Source organism: Leptosomus discolor, chromosome 1 (assembly GCF_034619465.1).
Source record: "Leptosomus discolor isolate bLepDis1 chromosome 1, bLepDis1.hap2, whole genome shotgun sequence".
NCBI lineage: Eukaryota > Metazoa > Chordata > Aves > Leptosomiformes > Leptosomidae > Leptosomus > Leptosomus discolor.
Window position 1 is genome coordinate 134,048,116 of NC_141391.1, and position 27,367 is coordinate 134,075,482.

Genomic DNA, 27,367 nt, shown 5'->3' on the forward strand with positions numbered 1-27,367 from the left:
GCCCTATGCAACTACATATCCAGGTTAGCCTCACGCAGCAACAAAGCAAAGGGACCTATAAGAAGTTGTCACCTCACACTTCTAAATTTCTTATAAAAACCCCCTATCCCAGAGCTCTCCTAAGTGTGAGGTATGTACCCTGTGGCATTCCACTGCTGAGAAGTTTAATTCAAGACTCATACGGTTTGAAGAGCTGGACTCCTATAAGACACAAATGGCTGCATCAAGTGTCACTTTTACACAGCTCTCAGACCACAATCAACATAGCTAATAAAATGTCACCTCATCCAGAGGTCATTACAACTACAGCAAAAAAATAAACGGGAAAAAAACCAGAGAGATGATCTATAGCAGACACGGCACCTGACTAGAAGGGAAGAGAAGTACACAGTGCTACTCTAGGTCTGCCATGTCCTCCTGCATGACCCTGGTTAAGACAGTCAAACCTGTATCTCAGGTGCCTACCTTGTAATCCTTAATAAGGGGCTTTGAAATTGAAGGAGAGAAGTGTCTTAACACTCCTTGTCCCTATCTTCATATTTCTGTTAGTTTTCCTTTCAGGAGAGTTAGCATAGGAAAAGTACTAGGCTTCACCTGAGTCTTGCCTTTTATTTATTTATTTGACTTATGCTCATGAAAGGCAGCAGTAGAAAGCAACTTACACACAATCACAAAGCAAACCCAGTATCTCCCAGGTCCTTGGGTTCTTCTCAGTTTTGACCCAAGTTCTTGCTTAGGAAATGAAAAAACTACAAGGTCTTTCATCTACAGCACAGATAAGCACAATATAAGACACTCTCATGCTTCCCTCTACCAGTGTATCCCAAACCTATTTGGAAGGCATCATTGCCAGGCATCTTTTTGTGAGCAAATCTATTAAAGGAAACCTCTGTAAAGAAATTGCCTCAAGGCTACAGTTCAGTGGTAGCCATGGCAGTGCTCCTGTGCTGTTGGCTTGCACTCACTGTGGAAAGTCCCCATGAAATCACGAATAAATGGAGCACTTTATGCTTTTGCCATGGGATCACATGGGTGTATCAGTCCAGAATGAGCAGGAATGTCTTTTACAGAATCACACTACTCTGAAAATAGGAGAATGCATCCATTTAAGCGGGTCTTCCCAATTCAGTACCTTTGAATAAGAACTGTTAAATAACAGCTCGTCATTTGTCAGCTGAAATGTATTTTCTATCCCTATTGCTATATTTGAATGACTAGGCTCTGAAAACAACTTTTAAAAGTCTCTTCCCAATTAATACCTTAAACAGAGATAACTTGGGAATCATGTGACTTAACATCAACTAAATCAAGGTTTCCATTTTTGCTTAATGCTGAAGACATTTTAAATTAAGTCTCCCACTAAATGACAGACAACTCTAGTCATAGAGAAAAAAAAAAAAACAGCAACAACAACAACAAAAAAGTAAAAAAAGCTAGAACAAGTCAATATTCCCTGTGAATCTGCAAATGGAAACATCCTTGTCATTAATCACTCATGCTAAATGGAATAGTCAAGCTAAGAGCCATCTCACTTTGCTTTAGTCATCTACAAAGTAACAATGTAGAAGCTCTTGTAATCATGTTTACCTGTCTGATCTGAAGCATCTATATTACAAGTTTAACCATAGCCCCTCTGGCAACTATGAAGGGAGCTTTTGGGGAATCTCTCAGATACAGTATCCATAGCACAGATCACCACAGCAGACATCTCTTAGCACAGATAAATAACTAAGGCAAGATGACTCTTGTCCATGGAGCTGGAAAGACAACAGAGTTTTCAAGACACAAAGAACTCCGTCACATGCTGTTGAAAGCAAGCTTAGCAAATCCTCAGGCACTAGCATCTGCCCAGTCACTGAATAGAGTACCAGGCGCTCAGAAGTTTGAACGGGCCATCAACCCATTCGTTTTTCAGACAGCTTGACTTCAGCAGCAGCAAAGCCCAGTCACTGATGAAAGCTTTCAAAAACCCTACTTTTGATTATGGATGTTCAAGTTCAGGACTTCCATTGAAGTTGTTGGTTTGGTGGGTTTTTTTGGTTATCTGTTTCATTGGGTTTTTTGCAATTGATGGCTCAGGTATCATCTTCCAAAAATGGATCTCAGAGAGGGCTCGAGTACAAGGCTTGATTTTCCAAGTATTTGCACAAGTGTTATAAAACAACAACTTTACTTATAACAACACAGTCTATTAAAAAGGCATATTTTGATGGGCTCAACTATTGTGAAGTACTCAAAAACAATTTGGTAGGCATATTCATGACTAAGAGTACTCAGCCCTTCTCCAATGCCCAATGTTTCACCTTGGAGAACCAAAAATATTTGCACACTCTTCTTGCTCCTTCTTCCTGGAGTGCTAGGCAAAAGGCTGCCTCTGCTCAGTTTCAAAGAGCTGAGCTGTGCCTTATCACTAGAACAATCTCGAACTCCATCATGCAGAATGTCTGTCTCTCTCTCTGTGTTTCTTAACCATTTTTAGATTACAATAATGGGACACCCAACTCAAGCAAAATAAGAACCACAAATACTACCTAATCCTTCAGAGGAAAAAAAAAAATCAGGGTCCATCCAGCACAGTAATGACACTGTCATGTCTCTGTGGAAAGCTCTGTGCTCCCAAGGTTTTTCCTTTCGAGCACATGTTCCTGATTCTGTACACTGCCTTTTGTTTCAGCACTGCTGTGCTCGTTCCAGCCCTAAGACAGATCTTAGGTCTATATAACCCTAAGCAGCCACAATTTAATAAGCCTGGTTTTCCTCTTCATGCTATTGAGTTTGAACATTTTCTTTGCTAAACCTATCCACAACACATCCTATAACACAGATAACCTTGAGCTGACTATGCAGAAAATACATTGTATCAATGACCAGACATAAATCTGCACTGATACTGCAGCAAAAAGAGCCATTGCTGAAGTAAGTGTCACATCAGGTTGCAGCCTTGGAAGAACAGACAGAAACAGGAGACACTACATTGCAGAAACAATGAAGGAAGAAGCCTCCCTCTCTCCCCCAAGCTGTAATGAAGCAAAAAATTATACCAGAGACTGTCATTAAAGTGCTATTGTAATTACACCTTCTAGAACATTTTACCAATCAGTTGAGGACAGAAAGAAGGTTCTCTAGAAGGTGTTGAGCTTCTTTCAACAGAAAACAGAAAAAAATCTACCAATAGATCCAAAAAATCTCAAGTCACATCACAGAACTGTGAGCATGCAAGCACAGTGCTATCACATTTATAAAAGCAGTGCCTCACACAAGTGCAAATGAGCCCTCTCAGCTTTCTCTGATGGAGGTTGGGAAAGAAAGCAAATAAGCCAGCAGCTGTTATTCCTCAGAAACCTGATCATAACCTCATCAGGATCTTTGCTTCCCCCACTCAGTTACTCTCATTTTGAATCACAAAAGGGCAGGTACAACATTAGGACGAGCTAGGCTGGGCATGGGGAACAAATAGGTGTGCAGTTAAACTTGGGGCAGCAACAAATTTTGTGTTGTGGATTCTGACAGAAGAAAGAAGGAAGAAGAGACTAGGGGGAACACAGGGGAAGAAATGAAGGATACTTTTATCCTCCCCATTTTCTTTCATGATGCACACATTAAAGCTCTAAAAGACAAAAATACTTCTATGTATATGTTTCCACAAGTAAGAAACCATATAGAATTACAATAGCATTGTTTTCGTCCTTTTATATTAATTTTATGCACAGCCTTCTTGAAAATGTTTGTTGGAGAACTCAGAATCAGGGTCTCCTAATTGCAATTTCAAGAGTTCTTGAATAATAAGAAAACAGAAACCATACATTTCCAAACCAGAAACTCTTTCTCCTTTCCATGGCTCTGGGTCCACTCCCTTATCTTCCTGCTGTGCTGTAATGCTATCTGTTGTTTTGAGCTTCTGAGAGTCTCCCAAAATGCAGGAACTGGGGCAGCCAATATCTACAGAAAAGTTATACACAGAACCACAAACCAAGGTGGGACACAACCAAAAAATACCAACATCAGGGATACAGGAGATAAGGACAGCCTCAAAGGAAAACAAATCTTTTCCCACCTATTGCATATCACCTTTTGAGATGAAAAATAGTGAATGATGCAAAGAAATAATAGTTTTATGAGGGATACATTCCAGGGAAGGAAGCACAGAGAGAGAAAAAAGTATCAGTGGTTAAGAACCAGAAAAATTAGAAGTAACAATTTAAATGTCAGTGAAATTTCTGATAAGGTTTCTAAATGTATGACGCAGAAGAAAATTCATCCTTAGCTTTCTAATTTAGATTTATGGGAGAAGTATATAATTCAGTGGGTCTTCAGCATGTAACTTACAGCAAGTATTTAAGCTTTTCAAAAGCATGCACTGCTCCAATCAGGATATGCCATTTTGAATAGGTTGAGGGGAACTCATTAAATCACTTGTTTATTATTCACACTACAGGAATGTGAATTCTATTGGCAAAATGAATCACTCAGACAGCAAAGAGCTATTCTCTGGAGTCTGCATTTATCAGCTCGACAAGCTGTCACTAAGGATTGGGTCAGGCTCATAACATAGCATCCAACCAGTGGGGAAAAAAATCCCCGAGTACTGAAACAGGGAACAGCTCACCCATTTAAAGTTGTTACCAGAGGCTTGTGTCAACCATTTATTATTGCTCACACACAGCTGCAGAAGCTTTTAAGTGAGAAACCTGCATTCTTGGACGTTCCAGAACTGTGTCTGTTGTGGAAACATGCCTGATGCCAGCTATTTTTGTGACGACAAGCAAGATGAAGTATCCTGAAAGAAATATTGTTGGGCTCTAATATACCCCTCTGAAGAAAACAAATTCATCAATCTGAAAAAGGACTAAAACTAGGACACATGTCAGAAAAGATACACTATTGGGAAACACACAGAGTTGTCACGCAGTCTGCACTTCAATAAAATGTTTATAAACCCCAATAATTCTATTTCTACAGACTGTTTTTCATACAGACACATTATTTTCAAGGTTTAGCTGTTCCTCGACCTCCTCAATGTAAGTCTAAAATATAAAGTATCATTTTAAAAAAATGCCATGTATGAGAATGCACCAAAAAAATTAGCTTTTTATTTGAAACAAAACAAAACCAAACAAAACCCCACAACCATTAACCGGCCCTACCCCCAGCCCTGGTAAAAATCATGAACTCCTAAAATCTTGTGATTCTGAGGTACACACTCTGTACGTGAGACTAAACATAACAGAGAAAACAAGCACTAGCTGGACTGCAGGAGTCCTGATCAGACCAGAACTTAAAGTACTGTGGAAGAAAAAAAGCAGTCAGCAGTTCTGACAAATACTGTGAAGCAGTGTAACACTGCAATGCATAAAATCAATATACTGCACTAGAGAACACAAGCATACACTGTGGCTGCTTGGATGGGGGAGTGATAAGATCAATGTTTTTGTTCTTGTCAGCACTTGTGCCAACTGTACATTCAAGCTGCCTGAAGTTTAAAACTAGTTACGATTTACAGTGACACAGCTTCAGGTTGGGCTACAAAAATTGCTGAATGGCTCAAAGAAGCAGAAGTGTTTTAGCTGAAGCGTACTTCAGGAGAAGCTACATGGGAAGGCAGTCAGATCCACTCTCGGAGGCAAAAACAATAAAAAGATGAAAGTGTTTGACTGCAACAATGTAATATGAGTGTGAATGCTCAAACGTGAGGAAGAAAACATTTCTGTCCTCACAATAAAGCTTCTTCATCTCACTGAACTCTATATGGAGTGTTGCGCATGCTGCTGTTCTAAACTTGATGTTAAAAGCTACACCACACTACATCAGGACAGCATAAATATTAGTATAAGCATTTAAATCCAGCCTCAGGCTGCAATGGCAAGACTATAACCAGCAGATCAAGCGATGTGATTATTCCACTTTACTCAGGACTTGTTAGAACACACTTAGACTACTGTGTCCAATTTTGGTTGTCCCAGCTCAAGAAATTGGAGACCATCCAGCAGAGTGCCACCAAGATGAACAATGGACACAAGTTGCTTCAGGGAAAATTTTGGTGTGGCTATAAGAAAAACTGAGAACAAATTGAATGAATTGAGAACACTGGAATAGATTATCAAGAGAAATGGTGGAATCTCTCTTGCTATAAATATTCAAGGCTGAGCTTGACAGGGACTTTGGTAACATAATCTAAGGCCTTGCTTTCAACAGAAGGTTGGAGCAGCTGTTCTCTAGAGGTTCCTACCAACCTAGAATTGTTCTATGATTCTGTGATCTAACCATATGCTATGCTAAGCACTGCTAAATACTATTTTTGCAGTAACCTCATTTTACGTCATAATTTCTCTGATTTTTCTTCTCATTCCAGTAATAAAAAAAATTTAAACCCCCCAAACAATAATGACAAGTAGAAAGGAGGACAGTTCACTATTTTTCAGAATATGTCAGCATCTATTGAAATTATCAAGCAGTAGGCTTAAAAGGAAGTGCCCTTTCACAGAATACATAATTAAACAAGTGAACCTACTGCCAGAGAATTTAGAAAGGCCATAGGATAAATGACTCAAAGGAATTCCATGAATTTGTTCAATTTCTTTAGTGTCTATTAAGCATTCTTTACCATCTACTTTCAAAGACAGGATATACAAACTTTTGGTCTGATCCGAGATATCCAGTTTTGCATTTCAGCCTCATGAATGGGAGATAAATCAAACCACTAGAAGTCAAACATAGTAGTCTTAACTGTCTAACTTGTAACCACACTACAGTTTATCTGAATGATCAATTTAGATGTTCACAGCAGAATGACAGAAACCTTACCACTAACATCTAATAAATCATAAAGCACAAGAATGATTTATTCCAATTAAGCTGCAAATGGAAGAACAGGCTAAGAAATAAAACAAGGAGAAAACTCCAGCAATAGTGTCAGCTTCCATTTCTTTAGGCAGAAAGAAAGAGTTAAAATTCCCAAGAAAATGGGATTCCAACCTGCCAAAGTAATAGATAGCTCTATCACAACAAGGTCATAGATCATAGCCACCTCCACAGGTCACTTCTATGATGCAAGTAGATAACACCTGAAAAAAGCCTAAACAAACACAAAAATAACAAAACAGGATCCAAGATAACACTATCTGTCTGCATTTTAAAGTACATTCCATAAGACACAAAACCAACGTTGCATTGAAAGTTGCACATCCTACTAGATGCTGACAGTGGAAAAAAGAGCCAACCAGAGAGTTCTTTTTACGTTCCACATGCTTAAAAAGCCATTACAGCAAACGTTGCTCTGGCAGTAGAAGACAAACACATGGCTTCAGGGGCTATGGAAAGTAGGAAGTATTTTTACTGCCAGCCATGCACAGGAAACTTTTTCATCTTCTTACCTCTACCTTCTGTAAGTGTTAAATACAGTGTTGGTTTATTTATTTATCATTTATGGAACTATTTTATTAGCTGGTTTGGAGTCATAAAAAAAATAAGTACTACAATGGACAACATAAAGAGAGACATCCCATAGCAAAGTATTCACCTTGACTGTCATCTATTGGATGACGCATCTTAAGGAGAGAACCTCGGTTTTCTTGGTGACACTTCACAGGTGGGGGGGAGGTTTAGGATTTATGTAATAAGAAAACTTCCATTTAGGATTTCTGTGATGAGAAAACTTCCATTCTTCTAGGTACTTCTGGAAGTCAGTGACATGCTAGACCTCTGGAGTACACAGCCAAATAAGAGGATGGTCTACAGGTGCTAAATCTGAAAGGAGTTTTGTGCCTGTGGACCATGCTGCATAATCATGTGGAGATCAGAGGTGCCTTGCCTGCATCAAGTCTCTCACAAGGCACGGCGCTAACAGATGGCGTCAAGGACTTTGGAGACCCAGATTCAATTTCAGTTTAACTTTGTACAAGTCTCTTAGTAGGACATATCTACACCATGGACGTAGACAGATTTAAGCTGTCTCTGCCCAAGCTAATCTGGAAATGAAAGTGCAGGGAAGACTGCTGCAAAGACACCCAAGCTCAAGACAGCTGATTGGCAGGATTTCTGAGCTCATGGGCAATGCCATGCAGAACTAAACATAAGCCTACCTGTGCTGAACTGCACTGCACGTGGACTTGCTAGTTTTGATCTCCAGTAGCTCTCAACCCTCTACCCTGTGCTCCACTGCAGACATTCTCTTTGTTTTAGTGGCTGTTTTCCATCTGTACCAGAGTGATAAAAGCACGGCCCATATTTACAAGTTGTCAAGAGGATAAACATATTAAGTGGTCCTAAGGCACTCTGGGATTATGGCAACAGATGTAATTCTGTAATTCAATTCCTTAAAGCAGGAAAAATTGAGATGATAGGGCAATGACAACTCTAAGGGCATAGCCACTGAGAACATAGAGTTTACTTTTTTGTAATTTAACCATCTCTTTGCATCCAGAGGTCACCGCAGACGAAAAGGCAATCTGTGGAACACAGCAATAGCTAGATCAAGCAGACAAAGGCATGGGGAGGCACAGAAGTACAGAGCAATAAGATTCTTAACCACCAATTTAGTTTAAAACTACTATGAAATGAGACAAAATGAGATGTTTACATTTCTGAATTACAATCCATTGACAGACAGCTCTCTTACCTGCTTAAGATCATAACTGGTTGGAAGCTCTCCAAGACAATATAGAGGAAGAAATGAGCCTTGTGAAGAACGCACGCTACTCAGCAGTGACACAGCTACTAACAAAATGTAAGTATTCAGCAGCATCATTTAAAGAAAAGTGTGCTTAATACATCAGTCAAGAAGCCTAAAAGAAAAAACCTCTCATACTACAAGCAGCCCTTCTAGATCATAACTTTCAGTTCTCCATGACAGCAAATTAAGTGAGAAATTTTGATTGAATAGTACAATGCCAGTTCTTTTCCGTCTATTTCATTTTTGCATCATTTCAGACTCAGTGATTGTATGCTGTGGTATACAGAGATGATTATATATGATAGAATTACTACAAGTTAACTGCTTCCACTGTTAACCGTTACACACATTATTTGCAGAATAAACTGCTTGGTTTGAGTTAACATGCTTTGCATCACATGTGCAGCATGGTAGAAACGTGCACACAAGCAAGTAATGCACCTCTACTAATGACCAGTAATTTGTTAATCTGATGAACCTCTACAGCTTGCAAGTCATCTGTTCATAATCTTATCTTCATCCACAGCTCATGATTGTCTTACTTCAATCTTCTTCACCACAAACAAATTAAAAAACATTAAAACCCACTTATTTTAGTAAAAAAACCACTTATCAGTATCACTCCTTACAGTGTTACAAATTAATAATTCTGTAATTAACAAACAATTAGCATACCAGTTTCTGCTGATTTTATTTCCTTGCAGAAACTCTCAATACATATCAAACATTTAACAATCAATAGTAATGTGATCATTTCCTACTGCAGACCTACGATTTGTATCTATAGCAGTAGAAATTGTACCAGAATGCACATAAAACAGAAGCATGGGGAAATCCACAAAAGAAATAAAAATATACAAATCCAATCTCTGATGCCTCATGTCTTGCCAGTGTTGTATGGGAAGAAAGACATACAGACAGTAGTTTAACATATTTTCAAAACTATGCATCCCTGGTGCATTGATTAGAAACAGGACAAGGGGTTTTCATTCAGGAGAGTCAGAAGACAGGCAAGAACACAAGAGTACTAAATGCAGCTTGCAGTGAGGACCAAGTATATTCAACAAGAATCCACAGGTGCAGAATTCCTTCCCCACTAAAAAAGAAGCAATATTTGCAAACATTATTAATTCCTTTGGCTCTGAAAAGTTAATTCTCATTTACTGCATGGAACAACAAAAACATAGCAAATACAAGGAGGCAAAGAAAGAAATAAAGGAAATGGCAAGCTAATCATTCTGTGCATCAGCTTGCACCCCCTTCCAAGGGATGCAAGAGGTAACCAGCAGCTCAGTGTTCCCAGATAGCACAGAGGCTCTGGGTGAGAGACAAGAGAGCCAGCATGTTAACTGTGACATTAAACACTTAAAGATGGGTTCAGATTGGTTACTAAGATTGTACAGATTTGGCTATGCCCTGATTAAGGACAACGGCAAAGATTGCCTGGATGTATTGTAGCCACCTAGCCCTACCGGCATTACTTGAGCAGTGATAAAGCTATTGGCCATGGTGCCAAGTTTTGAGAGACATTATTGAAGATGACTTTTAAAATTCCAACAGGCAGCAGGTCCCAAGATACAGCAGTTAAATGAAAAAGGTTCGGACAGCCATGAGAACTTTGGCCCAGCTCGAAAAAAGCAAGAGGAAAGAACGATCACCCCAGTCAAATTTCCAAACACTTGGAAGATCAGTTATCTCTGCTGAATAAAATCAGCAATTTAAGTTGCTCCTAAGCAGCAAGGGACTGAGCTGAATGGGGATGTGAGTTGACTTAAAGCTAATTTGTTTCATAAAGTTGTGAAATTGCTTTGAGTTCAGTGCCTGCCATCACTTCTTATAGAGTGACATTAAAATGATTAAGCTTTACATGACAAGTCCCCAAGAAGCCCCCAAGTTCAGCAAACATCCACTGTTTAATAACACACCTTTAGCCATATTAGGTTCCTTTACTTTATTTGGAAGGTATGGTTTATTTATTTCTGCAAGATATTTAAAGCAAAGGCCAAGATATCCAGCATAATTCCTCCTCTGATTCACAGCTTCCATGAGTTGCTGAAAGGCTTGATAACTTTACAAATTACATGGGATAAACACAGAGGAGCTACTAAGTATAGCATAACATACTATCTGTGGCAACTTGGCTGCCCATTAGGAACATCCTAACTTTATGTACATCAAAACCCCAATAAACCGAACTTTCCACAAACTGGACTGAATCCTCCCATCTTTTCTACCCAGGTCTCGTTCTGTGTCAGCAGCATTTAAATAAGCAAATTAGATGCCTTCTTGGACATCCAGATAATGGAGTTACAAGCTTATCCTCTACTCGTGTGAGGAAGATTATACTCCTTTGCATCAGCCTCTGGCACACTTACTTACCTGGAAGGGAGCCGGAACAGACAAAAAGGGAGCATGCTAACCAAGGCCCAGCCAAGCAGCTTACTGAAATGTTCTGCATGGGTCTAGAGTCCAGAGGTAACTAAGAAACATTACAGTTATTAAACTTATTCAAAGTTAACCATAATTGTACCCCAGGACTACAACCATCGCTTTATAAAAGTTGATATCATCATGTTTTTTAAAAGTTAGGGGAATTGAGACACAGAAGGCTGAAGAAACTTGCTTAAGGTCACATAGCTGGACGACACGAGGAATAGAACCTGAGTCATATATTTAAAGAAAGATTTAACTCTAGGAGTATGGGGGGACAGGGAGGGCTGGAGGGGAGTAATTTGGTTTCCAATTTGAAATTCTTATTCCGTTTCTCACTTTCAATGACTATAAACCTCGTTATACACAAATGATTAAACTATGTCCAGCAGGCTACATTATAACAGATGTATACAACAAATCTGCTTTTTGAGTCATGAATCAACTCATCGTTTATCCAAAATAAGACACAAATGGCTCTCACACCTACCTACAGTTAGAGTAGAAACACTTCCAGACAGAAGGAAAACAAAAATAATTAAAAAACCCCAACAAACCAAAATAAAATAACCTGAATGGAATATGGTGTTAGCAAAGAGCAGTTAGTGAGAGGAACACTGTGAAAAATGCCATATTGGATGTCTTCCCTATCAAGTTGAAACAGCTTAGACGCTAAAACCAGTTATGGGGCCCTTGCCACCTGGATTAGCCAGCCTAACTCAGCTCTGAAGCAAACGTCGCTATTTTAAAGTAAAACTAGTCTCAAGCCTCAAAATAATGTTTGAGTATTATTCTGTAATGTCATCGTACAGGTTTTTAAATGGACTCTAGTTACATCTTATTCATTAGGACACCACACTGAACTAAATATTACCTTTCCTTCTCCTCCCAGCCAAAACACTGACACTCTAAAATGTTTATCTAACTGCTCTCCCCCACTGAGCTGCATGTTTGCATAGGCACACCATCAGTGCTATACCATTTGAAAGGGAAACTAAAACTAAAAGCTGAAATCTTTTCACAGCTTATTGAATCCCTACTAAAAACTGAATTCTTCCTGCTAATGTGACTGAAAACACCAGCTTTTCCCAGATTTCACTGTCTTGCTTGTTTTGTTTGAGGGTTTTTTGTTTGGGTTTTTTGGTGGTTTTTCTTTTTTCGTTGGTTGTTTTTGAGTAGTCTTTCACAGGATTGTACTGCAACTGTCACTGCACTGCTGACTTACGTCATTAAAGTACGACAGAAGTAAATATCACTATTATGTCAAGAGACAAGCATCCCAGGGTCACTCACTGTCTCTCCCTGTCATTATTCCCTGTGACAGAAAAACGGGAATAACAGATAATGCAGCCAGGGGAAGGACAACAAAAAAAGAGAGAATTTGAACGTGTTTCCTGTTCTAAGCGATCTACAGTTACCAATTTTGTTCTCATTTCAGGGACCCCCCTGTTCACCCCTCTTAAACCTCAAAGATTAACTTTCAGTTATGCATAGGGACAAAGTCTCTTCACAAGATTTAACTGTCTGTCCAAAAGGTTCAGTTAAGCATTAAAGCTTTGTACTTCAAACTAAACAGTGCACTATAGTGTATGGTCCAGTTTGGTATAAAAAGTATGGATTACTTTATAAACACCATTCTAAAACTCTTAGCTGCTTTACAGTACCAATAGCTCTGTCAGCAGCCAGACCCAGAGAATGGACACGCTCTCTTTCTTGTAGTCTAATCTGAGACTTTAGTAAAAGTGACCTGCATGGCTGCTGTACTCTCTTTATGCTCACTGATAAACACACAACATTGTTGTTAATGTACAGGAAAAAAAATATTAATTACTGTCAGTATAAGATTAAATTAGACAAATAATTAATACAGAAAAATACTCTTCAGGTCATCCATTATTTTAATAACAAAGTATCAGTAAAAAATTTGCTGTACTTGAGTTTTTGCTGCTACTTCTGGACCAGCAAGATTCCAGTCCATCCTTTTCTCTTGTGTTTTAGCAAAAGGAAAATGCTCCCAACCTATTATAAAATTTACTTTGAAACTGAATATTAAATATCTGAAATACGTTAATTTCACTCCATTTAACTTAGATAAACGATAACTTCTGCTTATAATTACATCATTAATAAAGAGGTATTATTCCTATCAGATTTTTTTGGTAGTAGTTTAAATATAAACAATTTAACAAATAAAACACACTAAGGATCTTCTTGACTGTATTTTTCCTTAACTCTTCCTGAAACACAGATCAGAGATTTAATAATCTTGACATATGTTCCCCCTAATCAAATGCATTTTATATGAAAATTAAGCAAAGCTAAAATCTAACAAGATGTGTATTATGAATGCTTCATTGTACATGGACTCATTAACCTTAGTTAAATGAAGAGAACAACCCAAAATTTAACCATGATCACTGTCTACTTGCAAAGCTCTCCAGTGAGTTTTGACAGCTGATTCCTGTTAGTCCAAAATTTCCCTTTTAGGACCCTATGAAATTCTCATTTCACAAGTGAAATTTCTTTTAAGAATTTATGTTTTATGGAATTTCCATTTCACACCCAGTTAAGATTTTTTTGATACATTTTGTGAAAATAATTATTGTAATCCTTTTCTCTAATAAAACAATGAAGTGAAATCTTACCTAGAAAGACATATACCCTAATGTTTACATTTGGTGATTACCTTTCTTGACAATTAAGCTGCTATCTGTAGAAGCAAAAATCAATATTCTATTTCCTCTGCAGAGCTATATTGGCTACTTTTCAATCTCCGTATGTTTGCACATAAATGTTCTTGAAGGCAAACTAAATCAAGTAACATTTGTAGTTGCCTAGTCTCTTTGCAAAACGTATTATGCACTTAGGATGAATTCAGTGTAAATCATCATCCTAGCCACACAAATAAATACTATAAGCTTCCTTAACCCTCAGCTCAGACTTCCCTAATCTCTAAAATAAAGCAATGCCAGATGGCCAAGAACAACTGCTAAGAATCAGAGGGCCACAGAGAAATACCTGAAGCTCTTAGTAATAGGGTGGAGAAACACCTTTTGTTTCAACTTACTGCTGGGCCCCGCTTAGATGAATTTCCTTTGAAGAACTCATATGCAATCCTTCCACATTAACTAACACACATGCTACTAATTTTCAAAAACTGGATTTTGTTGTCATGAATCTAATTCACAAACGTTGAATTCTTGCTGGGCAGAAACAATGCACCTTTATCACAGTTATCACAGTGACAATATGTTTACTACATAACAACAGAAAGACTCCACTAACCACTGCAATTCTCCATCACCTTCAAACATATATAAGTGTATACATACACATGTATATATACTAAAATATAAAATATATATTCTATATAAAAATAGTGTGTATAATATACATGTACAATTGGTCTTCAAATATATATGAGCTGGCTGCCAGGCTGAAGGATTGTACAGTTCTCTGCCCCCATGAGGGACAGATTAGATCCCAGCCTTTTTCTCAATGTTAAGAAGCAAATAATGGAAAAAGAGTCCTTTTTTTCTATGGACGAACATCCTTCTTTGGGCCAACACTGAGAATCGTTCAAGACAATAATGCCCAGCAGTCTGGGATGCCAAAGCATTCCATGAGTCTTCCTTTTTAGAGAAAGCATCTCAGAAACATCATGGCAGAAAAACATTTCCCATGAGACAGCCCTTCTGCTACTGCAGGCTCAGAACAATGTAGCTTTGTGGCAAGCAAGCTGGTCAGCTGGATTGCCTATTGCAGCTGCACAGCTGCTAGACTGGCACCTGTTTAAACATGCCCTGAAATACAGTTTTTCCACCTCTGTTTCCAGCTGCCTAAATCGGTTCCTGTATAAAAACAAAACAAAACAAAACAAAACTCTTCTTGACTTTGTCAGAAGATAACAGTGTGGAAGCGGTCTCCTCTCTTCTGAAGACCAGGAGTCTCATTCTGCTTTGAATTACAGGTTCAGAAAATTTCATGCTTAAAAATGAGTCTTCTCTTTTTAAAAATAAAAAAAACCCCACATTTTGCATTACAGAAGATGACAGCCACTGCTCAAGAGCAGGCCACAACTTCCACGTTTCTGGACTTGGGTTTCTTAATAGAAATTCAGAAGGAAGTAATGAGAACAGGCAAACCTGGGAACGGAAAAAACGGGTTAAGAAGAAAGACAGGACTGAAATAGCAGGGAGTGCTTCAGGCAGGAGCAGAGGGCACTGGCAGGGCTGTGTAGGGGGCCCAGGGTTGGGGCATGAGGAGGGTTCAGGGCAGGGGTGAGAGAAAACTGCAAGTGCACAGTGTCAGCAAAGTGCACACACAGAGCCAAACATCCAAAACCTGTCAGACAGCTGTAGTAGAACTAATGTAGATTCCAAGTACAAAGCCAGAGGCAGCAAACTACAGAACAATGGCCTGTAGTACACTCCATTCTAGCTTGCATTTCCATGAGTAAAAAGAGATGATAATGTTACTCATTTGAATGGCTCAAGACAATAAAACAGCCTGTTAAAAAACACCCAAGAATCTGCAAGACTGCAGCCCTCTGGAAGGTTACATAGGAACATCAAGACTGGCTTGCAAAATTGAGTCTAAGCCAGCTAAACTGAAGAAAGGGAGACTTCTGAACAATTTAAACCAAGCTGGTGGATCACATTTCTGCTGTAATCTACCTCGAAAGTACCTGACATCTTGCATTTAGCATTTTTCTATAATCTCTCAAATTCACAATTCCAGAGTATCATTTTCATTCTGTATAGCCTAGTTCATACAAAAAGTGGTTTTAGAATATTAGACAGAGATGTGGTAGACAAAGTTCAGTAACAGAAAGAAAAGTGGTATAAGCCTCACAACAAAAGACATGGTGCGGAGGATGTAAAGGGGATTAAGAGGTAAGAGTAAGAGCTGAAGAAGCACTGGACACTAGAAAACTCTTCCAGATGGCTGGCTACTTTTAACCTAAGAAGCAATGTGTTTGTGTAAGTCCAGTGGGAGCTGAGCAGACAGAGATGAGCACGCAGATAAGGTCTGAAATACTTTTGCAAGTTCAAGGAATGGAAAAATGGACTCTGAAGGTCTGATGCAGAGTCAAGAAAATTGCTGCTTGGGAAGGAGATAAAAGCAAAGAAAGATACTACATCTAAGCAGGTGAGGGGTAGGAGATGCCTAATGACACGTCACGGAGGACATGAGTAATGACATCAGAAAAAAGATGTGCCAAAACTAATCACATCATATAGCCTATGAAAAAAATATTCCCAGGATGTCAAAGTAATGCAGCATTGGGTCAAATAGCCAGTTTGATACAATTCTGCTGTGTTCAAAGTGATTTATTGCAGAAATAGTTAAGGCAACTTTCCGGTAGGGTCTGTGTACAGAACAGAAAAAAAAATTTAAAAATCACAAGTGAACTTTCATCAGATGATCTTCAGTGACTAGTTCTACCTTTCTACTTAAGTAAGACTCCCACAAGTTCAGTGATTATAGCATTTTATTATTTTATTGCTGATAAAAGCTCACTGTTGTGTGAGTGCTTCAACACCATAGCAAACCTCCCACTAACTCTTGCTCTTAAACGTTATTTCAATAAGTAGGTCAAGATAAACAGAGAAGCTGTTAGTAAGACTCCTAATTTCAACAATGGTATCTCTACACCAGAGGTAGCTATCTGAACTAAACTGTTAATGTCCCTTTTCCCAAAATAAATCCACAGATAGCTTTTTCATTTATTTATGAAGCATATTGTATGTTTCTGGATCACAACCATGAATGATTCTGTTCATGTGCCCAAGGTTTGCAGCCATCAGGAAAGCAGTGATCTTTGATTTCAAACTAAGCAAACTGTTTCATATCAGGCTACATTCAAGCATACTCAGTATTTCAATTAGCCTGTGATTTCCTCAACAATACTGGTCACTCAAAGATGCCTAGCTGCCAGATGACTTAACTTTCCTCCCTGCCTTGTACATGACAATACCTTGCTCAAAGTAGCCATTATGCTTTTAGCTTGCTTGCTAAGGCATTGTTACAACTCCTTATGCCTCTTGGCTGATGGAGGAAAATCAATTTTGATCCCTCAGAAGCAAGTGCAAGTCTCCAACTTCACATGCCAATGTGGACAACTGCAGCTGAAACTGAATCCAAATTAATTCACCATTCCAGTCATTTCACATCTATGCTGATATCTTAAGAGGTTAGCATATACGTGATTTACTGCTTTTAATTGGAGAAATGGGACAGAACTTCTTTCAAACGAAAAAGCACTTTGTCAAATGAAGTTTACAAAAAGCAAATGAAATTTATGCTGACAATGAGAATGTACTTCAAATTTAAATTAACCTGCATCTTAATGCAACACGAGGTATTACAACAGAATGCAAAAATCCTGCCACTGCAGGATTTTAATGCTACAATAATTCTGCTTTTCCTTCAAGGGCAACAATTCTGCCCTTTCTTAGACAACCCAGTTCAAAACACATCTTAGAACAGCAAGTTTGAGGAATTAGTAGCCAAACTACAGTAACCAGGTAGTAATAAAGATATAGAAAGCATGTACATTTTCCCAACAGACGCAAGTTTACACTGAAAATATTCCAAGCAGGTATGATGAGATAGGGAGGGTAGGGGGGAGCTTACTGTACTGCTTCAAAGATGCACTATACACACAATGCAGCAGTACAGGGTACACTAACAAATTAAGGCAACTGAAAAGGCAGTACTCACCCAAAATATTAAATTGAAAAGGAACATCATGTATTTCAAACAACACAGGCAGCCTCTTGCCATGTTGCACTTCTTAAATTCTAAAAGGAAAACAAAGGATAGATCCAGGTAAAAGACCACGTATTTGCTGCCTTTGGGTGCACTGTATTTGTCACTTTTCACGCCAGTCCCAGTCCCAACGCCGGTCCTGGTTCCGACCCCAGTGTGGCTCTGTGTGCGTGATCCAGTTGTACCATAGAAAGCTCCAGCAGTAAAACCTCGACCAAATTGCCTCCCTGAGGTAGAAGGTTTAGCAAAATCTGAGTCTTTGCTATCCAAAGATGGACTCCGGTGAATTGAAGAATCCTCACTACTTGACTTCTCCATGATCTCTCTTTTCACAGTTGTCAGATTTAATGTATAGCATCTCTTAGCATTAAATGCAGTGCCTTGCAAATGCCACAGTGCGGTAAGAGCTGTCTGCGTTTTGCTTCTCTTTTTCTCCAAACATAAATCAGATAATCACTGCAGAATTTATTCACTGCATTGTTGCTTGTTTTATTTTTTATAGCAATGTAGGCTGCACTCTGTCTATCTGTAGCATGGATTTATACATTAATAGCCCATGCAAGAGCATACTCATGATTTATTTTGATGAATCAGTTATGCAGAACTTCAATTTTTATTCAAAAGAGCAATAAGCTCTTTTTCTCGACTCCTAGTCTACAGCCCTCTAATCTATAGGCAGCAGATGATCCTTGCATCCATTTCCAAAAAGCTTCTGCAGTACACCTGGGAGACTCTCCTCGAGCCGGAGCACTTTCCTCGCTCTCAGCTTCCCTCTCTGTGTCTCTCTGACTCTGTCACATGCTGGCTTTTTTCTTTCCACCCATTTGCAGTATCTCATTCAGTAACCAGCTATCGGAGCGCACTCTGTGTTTCACTGCTGTTGCCGTGAAATCATCAGCAACTGCAAACGCTGGGCATTTCCCACAGAAATCCCTGACCTAACTATCGGGTAATAAATCCTCCCTCCTGCTCGCCCCTCCCCTCTGCTTTCCATTGGACCAGTTAGCAGAAGCCCTCTCCCCCAGGGCACACCTCCATGACATAATATCTTTAATAGGATTAGAATTACTCTTGACTATACAAGTGCACAACAGAAAATCTCTTTAAATGACAAGTACTGTTTAGCTGTTTATGAGCTAGACATGTGAGGCAGTGATACTCCTTTAACGCAACAAAATACTGGAAAAGTATGGATTAGATAGACAGGTGCTGACCTCTCCCTCCTCATTAAATTAACAGCGACTTACATTTTTTTTCTGGCTTAAACAAATGCCATGGGACAAGGAACTGGAATAGACTAGTACCCAGCATACACTGAATAGGCACATGTCTCAGTTATGCATGCACGTAATGTGACGCCATCACCATAATTAACCATAACCAGAAAAGCAGAGCTGCTGCGTCTTACAGGGTCATCAATCAATTCTTAAAACTCTTGATATCTGAACCTGCAGCTATTTACACTGTATTTAACTAGTATGTCAGAGATTGTTCTTGTGTGTAGGAACGAGCCATCTTACATCGCAGATAGTCTGTAAACTAGAAACACTGACCCAAATGCCACATTTCTTTTCCAGACGGTAGTGCAACACTCCTGCTAGAACTCTGAAACAGAGAGGGCACAACCGTGCACGTGTGTCTGTGCATATGTGTGCAAGTGCCTGGAGAAATACTTCAGGTCACGCCTGGTGCTTCCAAATCCGTCATTTTGTCATAAGCGTAAAAGCAGCGCACTGATGGTGCAAAGTGACACAGCAGATTTAAAATGCAGGTTATCCTTTTCTTTTCGTAAAGGAAGAAACCATATTAGGAGGCCACTCTAAAAGAAATATAGCTACCAGGAAAAGCAAAAATTATGCACAATTTTCAACTGGTCCTTTCACATGCAAATTATAACGCACTGTTATTATTTAATCAGGTATCTTTTCAAACTTAGAAATTTATTCAATCTTGGACATCTATGCCAAAAAGTCCCTTAAAATTCTGTAATTTTTATGTAACAACATCAGAATCAACACCCTAAAGCAGTGCTGTACCTTTCTTGACAGTTTTTTTCTGAGGAAAGACCCCTCCACCATAAAGTACTGCATGACATGAAATATCTAGTATTTGTATGTGTAATATCTTTCTCTCACCTCTTCTGCTAGAATAACATTTTAACAACAGGCAGGCCCAAGTCTGTATCAACACTGTTTATTCACTTTGTTTTTCAAAAACCATTTCAGAACCACTTGCATCAAAAGGGTCCTCCAGAAAGGCCACTGCAAGATGACCGTTCAGCAGTGTGTATGATAGCAGAAAAGGGTACACAGAAAACATGCAAGTGAAAAAAGATAAACTAGCAGTGACCAAAGTAGAGTGGGGTATTTCTAGACATGTTTATAAGGCACGTACAAACTTCAATGTGAGCAGTCATCAAGAACCAACTTTCTCATAAAAAAAAACCCAGAAGAGACTTGTAGGCTACGGCCAGGTACCTGACTCGGACACTGGAGCCTGCTGGATAAGTCACATTCAAACACAAGTCAAATGTCCAAGTATGGTTTTAGAAGTCTGAAAAAACTCTTCTGTTTGAAATTCACTTACTGGCAGCATAAAGTGGTGCCATTGCAATTCTATGCTGCAGCTAGATACTTTCAGTGGTTTTTACTTGTCACAAAATTGAGCCCTCAGACAAAACATTATGAGGATGCCTAAGTATTTTCAAGCATTTTTTTTCCCGTTGCACCCATTGGTTTGCCATAAAACTTACACTGACATAGTCTTGCTTCAGAAAAAAAATAAAATGCTGTGCATTTGTGAAAACTAATACAATATAAATATCTGTCTTAGCTTCCCATATGAAGTCACATGACAATAATAATTAATCCACCATCCTCAAGGTTAAAAAACTGAAAGAATATTTTGAAATAAAAAATCTCTACAAAACCAGTGAGAATTTGTAAATAGGGGAATCACTTCTATTAGTGGGTAAAAAACAAAAACAAAACTAAAAAAACCCCAAACAGACAGACAAAAACCCCACAGCTTTTATTATTAGACCTTATAGAAGTTTTCTAGTTTTCTATTTTTGCCTCCAAATACTGCAAAAAATCACTTTTCTTTACCATTACCTGTAATGCAACTTTCATTGCAGTTCTCCATAACTGGTCTACTTCACAGTTTATATTTCAGAACAAACAACCGAAGACACACATATAGCCAACAGCCAGCTTCAAAATCCAAGCCTGAGCAAGGAGCACCAGGGCAAACACAGTTCCAGGTCAGCCTCCCCTCCCGCTGTGTACAAAGGAAACATATGACCTCTTACAGTTATGCTGTTGCCACCAAGGAGACTGCTTCAGTAACCTTCCACCACTTGAATTTGTGTCCACAGAACAGCTTTACAGATTAGATGCCACTTCCTCCTGCTGGAACTCTTAACTCAGTATTTATGTAGCTCATTTAATCAATCACACAGGACTGCTTATTTGCTGAAAATATAAGCAGTGAAAAAAAGCTGTAACCAGTTTATCCAGCTGTGTTTTGACTAGCCATTGCACTTAACTGCCTCTGATTGAGACTTCAGTGGTACGTGTTGCTGCAAGGCCATCCAACAAGCACCTTACAGTGGTCCCACTTGACAGTGTAACCCCAGCATGAGAAGAAACACATTTTGCTTCACTACAGATCTCACCTCTGTTAAGTAGTTACGGCATGAAAAACATTCAAAAGCTCACTCAGTACTTCATTAATCTTTGATTACGGAATCACAGAATTTTGTTGCTGAGAGATGTCTCCACATCAAGAAAATCATTTCAGTCCCACACACAAATGCCTGGGACAAGGCAATGAACATCAGTCCATTGCATCTAAATAGCTCAGCCAAGTATTAAGGATAAGAATTTAGGCCACTTTCAGATTCCAGGCATGAAAATGCATGTCACAATGGCTGTACAGAAAAATGCAAAGGAAGTATTAGTAATAAGGCCCAAACAACATAGATCGGTTCTCCTACCGTAACTGACTTACTTGGTTTGCTCCTGCGAACAGTCCACCATAGTCCAACCTCAAAATACAGATCCTAACAACTTCAATTTTTATTGAAAGTCACAAAATATTTAATATTTTTTCTCAACCCTTAGTTTTATCTCACCAGAACTTCAGTGACAATTACACCCAGCTACAGTGCTCCTGAACACCTCTGTTTCTGTCCTCAGCTGTTTTTGCAGAATTGGCTTGTGGAACCATACTGCAAAACAGCAAAAGCTGACCAAGTTTACACACATATTTATAACCATGTATTTACACAGACATGATACAGACATAAAATGTACTTCAGCAACATATAAAACTATGCTTATTTTTCCCCTTGTGAAAGTTCCAAATCCATTTTACAAGACATTCTCCTTAAATGATCTTGCTGATCCAGTGAGAGGGACTACAACAGGCAAGAACAGGAACAAACGCTGAAGGCTTAGCAAAAATATCTTAAGCTTTTGGTATGGTCCCCCATGATTCACGACTTGAAAATATGAAATTCTAGGAGATTTTTAAAACAGAGAATAAAAATTCCAGTCAGCACAATATATGAGCCATTTTACAACTTATTATGTATTTACCTTGCAATTTCTCTTATGTAGGAAAGTGCTTCTGCCACCATTTTAAATATGGGAAACTCAAGGACTAAGACATTTGCTGAGGATGAATAGGAAATTGCTGGTAGAGAAGCAAGCTGAATCTGTGTCTCACACGGCCTCAGCTACTACACTAACTACTGCACCATTCTCAAATTAATTCCTTTTAGAAGTCATGAGTTTTATTAACCCTGCCACGTGACTTCAGAACAATACTGAGCCCTGTAGAGAGACACACAAATGCATACACTATCAAGTGCTCGAGGGATACGGTTCTTAAATTCATTCTTTCCTTTTGAATGATATTGACCAAGAATTCAATTATACAAGTCTTCCTCAGGGTACATGAGGTAGACAAAGATCCGAGATTGCTGAGTATAAACTCAGTGACTACATCTTTCCAGTCATTGCCATGAGAAGGAGATAAGGAACAAGAGTTGTAAAGAATAGCATGTGACTCAGGCATACAGCTGTATACAGATGAAAGCTCAGATTAAAAAACCCACACAATTTATTTTAGAGTAAGCTTAAAGGGAAAAGAATGTACAAATAATTGAACTGAAATCAGTATCACACAAGAGACAGAAACATGCAGTTCTCAGGACTTCCACGCTCCTGGTTCCACAACAAAGAGCTTACAGACTCTAGCAAGTCAAAACACCTGGAGTTCCCAGGGCTCTCAAGACCACAGGATTTACAACCAAAACCCTGGGTGCTCTGAGGGCTGTATTCCGCATGCTGGGGCCTTCCAAGTTCCCAGCTTGCATGTTGTAAATCCAAACCGTTCTGCCCATCATGGGATTGGACAGAAACAAGATTGGTTTCAAGGATAACTTTGTATGGCAGATAAGTTTTGAAACTTGCCTGTGTTTTTCAGAACCAAATATCCCAAGCCATAATTTACCTTAGACATAGTTTAATTTTCCAATAGGAAATGTCTCCCTAAGAAACAGACAGAACTACTGCAACTTCAGTTTTCAAGCCTCCAATCACCGACCATAGTTTCCCGCGTTATTTAGAGCATATATGAACAGCTTGTTTGTTATAAATGCTAAAAAGAATCACTACTAAGTGTTCAGAGAAGAGCGAAATGCATACTTAGTTTCCTTAGTAGCATGAACACCAGCCATTTCTAACACCTTCAGAAAACCACCAGTTCCTTGGGCACCTGATGGACAGACAGACAACTGAGGGGGAGACTGGATTCATTAAGAAACAGACTTACTCACAGCTGGTACCTGCGATCTGACCAGTAAATGATTCTCTTCTAATGATTGGTAAGAAAGGAGACAAGCTCATGCCCTTCTCTCTTCACCCTGTAGGTGGCCCAAGAGCATCCAGAAGGCATCATCTGACCCTCAGTTCCACTTGCAGGACCTCCAGAGGCCAGGTAAAAGAACCTGGGACAGGTAAATGTGTATACAGCGTAAGCTGGAAGGAAAACAGACACTCGGGTGAGTTCTTAGAGGCTGGGCTCTATGTTTTGGGACTCCATCTAGCACTGGCATGGCTGAAGTAAAGGAAGCCTGGCAGAGAGACAGGAGTGAGACAGCACTCCAGGATGCAGGAATCATGTGAAAAAGCACCCCTGAGAAGACACTGAGTTTGAGATCTATGGGGAAAGGATCTGTTCTTACAGACAAAAGAATTGTGTGTCTAGCCACCTCAACCCATCACCCACCTTCATCCATCCTGACTTCACCCAGAGAAATTATCCGTCTTGACATTGTTAGTGGAGAGGAAAATAAGTGTTTCCTCTGACACAATGGCAGTAGCAGCTTGCGGTCACCTCTGATGAGTAACAGTCCTTGCCTCCACAGGGCAAAGAGGTAAAAAAACAAGTGAAGTCTCTCTGAACAGCCAAAACTAATACTTACTAGTTTATACTTCCATATACCAATAAGAACAGTTTATCCTTCCAACATGGGGTTCTCACTGGATGGATGATCAAGAAAACAAGACCCTGTTATAAGACTTTCCACTGTGCCAAACATTCCTTGTCATTTGGTCCCCAAGATTTCCACTAAAAATCATTTACTGCCAACAGTGCATATGTGGCTAAGATTTCTCATTTAGGATTTCACACCAGAGACAGAATGAGATTCTGTCCCAAAGTTGTACAAAGGAACTAGTTGTAAACCACATCAGGGACCGTAATCCCCTCTGATCAGATGCAGATGATGACTTGATATGCTAATGCACAGGAGACATGGGAGATGAGGGTCTAAGTGCAATATGGGGTCCTGAGATAAGAGATTGTGATTATGGCACACCTTCATACCAGTTGTCCCTCAGGGGCCCTCAGACTGAGCAGAAAGAATGACAGAGTTCCCAAGCTGACAGAGAAACAGAACTTTATAAAAAATAGAAATCTTGCTACCTACATTTAGGCTTTTAAAAAAACCTCATACACATGGCTCCACGTGAAGAAAGAACCAAGACAATGATGTGAGCACTTGTTTTTAAAAGGCAGCACATTTCTGAAACCTGCTCAGTTATGCCATGAAGGAACATTTCTAGTAACATTCCTCTCACAATTGAGTGAATTCCTTCATTGCTAAAATATTCATTTTTTGGCACTTAAGCGTAAACAGGTGTGATTCCATGAATAGGGACATTTTAAACCACTGTGTCAGGGCTGGCAGAGACCCAAATGTCTACAATGGGCAGCAAACTTACCACCTTCTTTCAGGCTCCCTCCCCCATTAATGCATCACCAGCCCCAGCCTCCAACTGAAGACATCGCTGAAAGTGACAGACTGATTGCCTTACTGGAAAGCCATCACCTCAGAGATGTGTGAGTTATCAAAAGGCTGTTTAACAGCAGCATTTCCAAGCAAACCCTGATCCCAGGTTCCACCTTCAAGTCAAAGAGACACAGCTTTCATAAAGGAGCCAAACTGCCAAATTAATTAAGTACCCCCTCAGAGCCAGTAGCCTCACAGCTGAAAGCTGTCAGAAGAGTAGTCTGAATTCAAGCCACAGTACAAGGTTCCCCTCTGCTGGGCCCCAAACATGACCCAGGGTAGAAATGTCTAGAAACAAGGGTGGGATCTAGACTCTACAGCCATTCAGTCCCCAGTTATTCCCGGCCTTCCCTGAGGTCTACCAACTGTGGTAACAAGCCACATCGCCTAACAATTCCCCACAGGTACCTGCTTTTGTCTTTCAGGGAAGACATTCCTGAATTCATGAGAAACAGTTTTTGAATAATTCAAGCTAACTAGAATGTACCTGAAGTGCTATTAACAGCACTTCTCAAGTTCTGATCAAAGCACTGCGTAACAGCCATGTTTCATCCTGCTGGTTTGGGCTGGTCTCTTTCCTACAGCTTCCAACAAACTTCCACAACGTCTAGCCAGAGCAAAGTCCACATACTCCTTCCTGTCTTGAAGCTCTTTAGATTTAGAAAAACAATCCTACCCGAGCATCAGCATCTGCCCTTGCAATAAAGCTTATCTACCCTCACAATAAAGTGAGGGTATGTTATGTGGTAGTTATGTGGTAACACTGTGGGATACGGTCAACTTCAACACTAAAAATAGGATCTGCCTGTAACATAACAGTCATGCAATTAATGCTTTTTGCTTTGCCAACAACAACAAACTCAGATTTAAACCCCAAGAGAAGGCAGATACTTTAGCCACCTTACTCATCTCACAAGAATAAGGCTAAATGGTTCTCATCTATTCTGCATGAGATACAAGAAAGAGTGTAAAAATGAAACCAAGGTAAAACCCTTATTGTAATCCAGCAGGTTTTATGTGCTGCTATTCATGAGCTTTGTGATTTGTCAGCTCTTATTACAAGGGTGTGAGAGATTTAAAATGACAAAGGAGGAAAGGGAAAAATGCAGAGTACAGTTTGACATGACTGTCTGTCAAGCCACAAAAACCCATGCAGCAGTTCAATCACCTTATTTACAGTAGGGGCTACTTAATTTTTTACAGTGTATTAATTAACAAGCTTTTGCAAAAGCAGAAGAATAACGGCAAAACATAGTTTTATGACCTTATCTGCATTTACACTTGGTGAGAATGCTGTGTGCTAGCTGCAATACCAGGCATTCAGAGCCTAATATGGGGTGTAAAGAATGGATGCAAGCATGTTTGACTCCTTCCCAAAAGCCAAGCCCACATTCACTTGAGTTCTGAAAAAGTTTATTCATACCATCAGTGTCTCTCAAGAGATGAGAAAACCAAAACACCCTTGAGCAGCAGCCAGAAACCAAGAACCTTGCAAAAATTCCTCACAGTGGCATCTGAAAGACAAAAAAGGTTTTTCTGGAGGAGAAAACTACTTTGTCATTCAATCTGCTCTGATCTACTTAAGTGTGTAAGAAGTATGCAGTAGTTACAGTATGAAATATCAACTGGCCTTTAGAAGCAACACTTTGTTAATTCATCACAGGCAGATATTTTCCATTAACAAATTAATGGGATGCTGGCATTTTGTTTCAGAAACAATCAACACATTGCTACGTGCTAGGCTCTGCAGACTGGTTCAGAGGAGCTTAGGAAATGGTGTGTATCCAGATGGGCTTCTAAACACTAAAACTAAAGACTTCTAAAATGCAATACCACATAAGGGTAGCCAGTGCTAGTTTTGGTCCATATATGCCTTGTAGGAGTCAAATTTGATGCACATAGCAACAATATATATATATAATCTTTCTCTTTTCTCTCCTAAACATCCAAGTCTAGACTAATCTCAAACCTAACCTAATTTACTGAAAAGGCTTTCCAGACTTCTTCCCTTCAGAAAAACAAGTTAATAGTAAATCTATAATAATATAATCCATGTGGTAACTTTTTGTTTGCATTTGTTGTTGTTTTACCCCTATAATCTCAGTTCTAGAAAACAGATCTATACAGGTTTG

General features: G+C 39.3%; 1 protein-coding gene across 1 annotated transcript in view; it reads right to left on the bottom strand.

Moving 5' to 3' along the window:
* TSPAN9 (tetraspanin 9) overlaps positions 1–18,190 on the bottom strand; it is a 115,499-nt gene extending 97,309 nt beyond the window's left edge. The window contains exon 1 of the mRNA XM_086465105.1: positions 17,825–18,190. Coding sequence (XP_086321231.1) covers positions 17,825–18,190 — 366 coding nt within the window. The remainder of the gene's footprint in view (positions 1–17,824) is intronic.
* Positions 18,191–27,367: the final 9,177 nt, after the last annotated feature.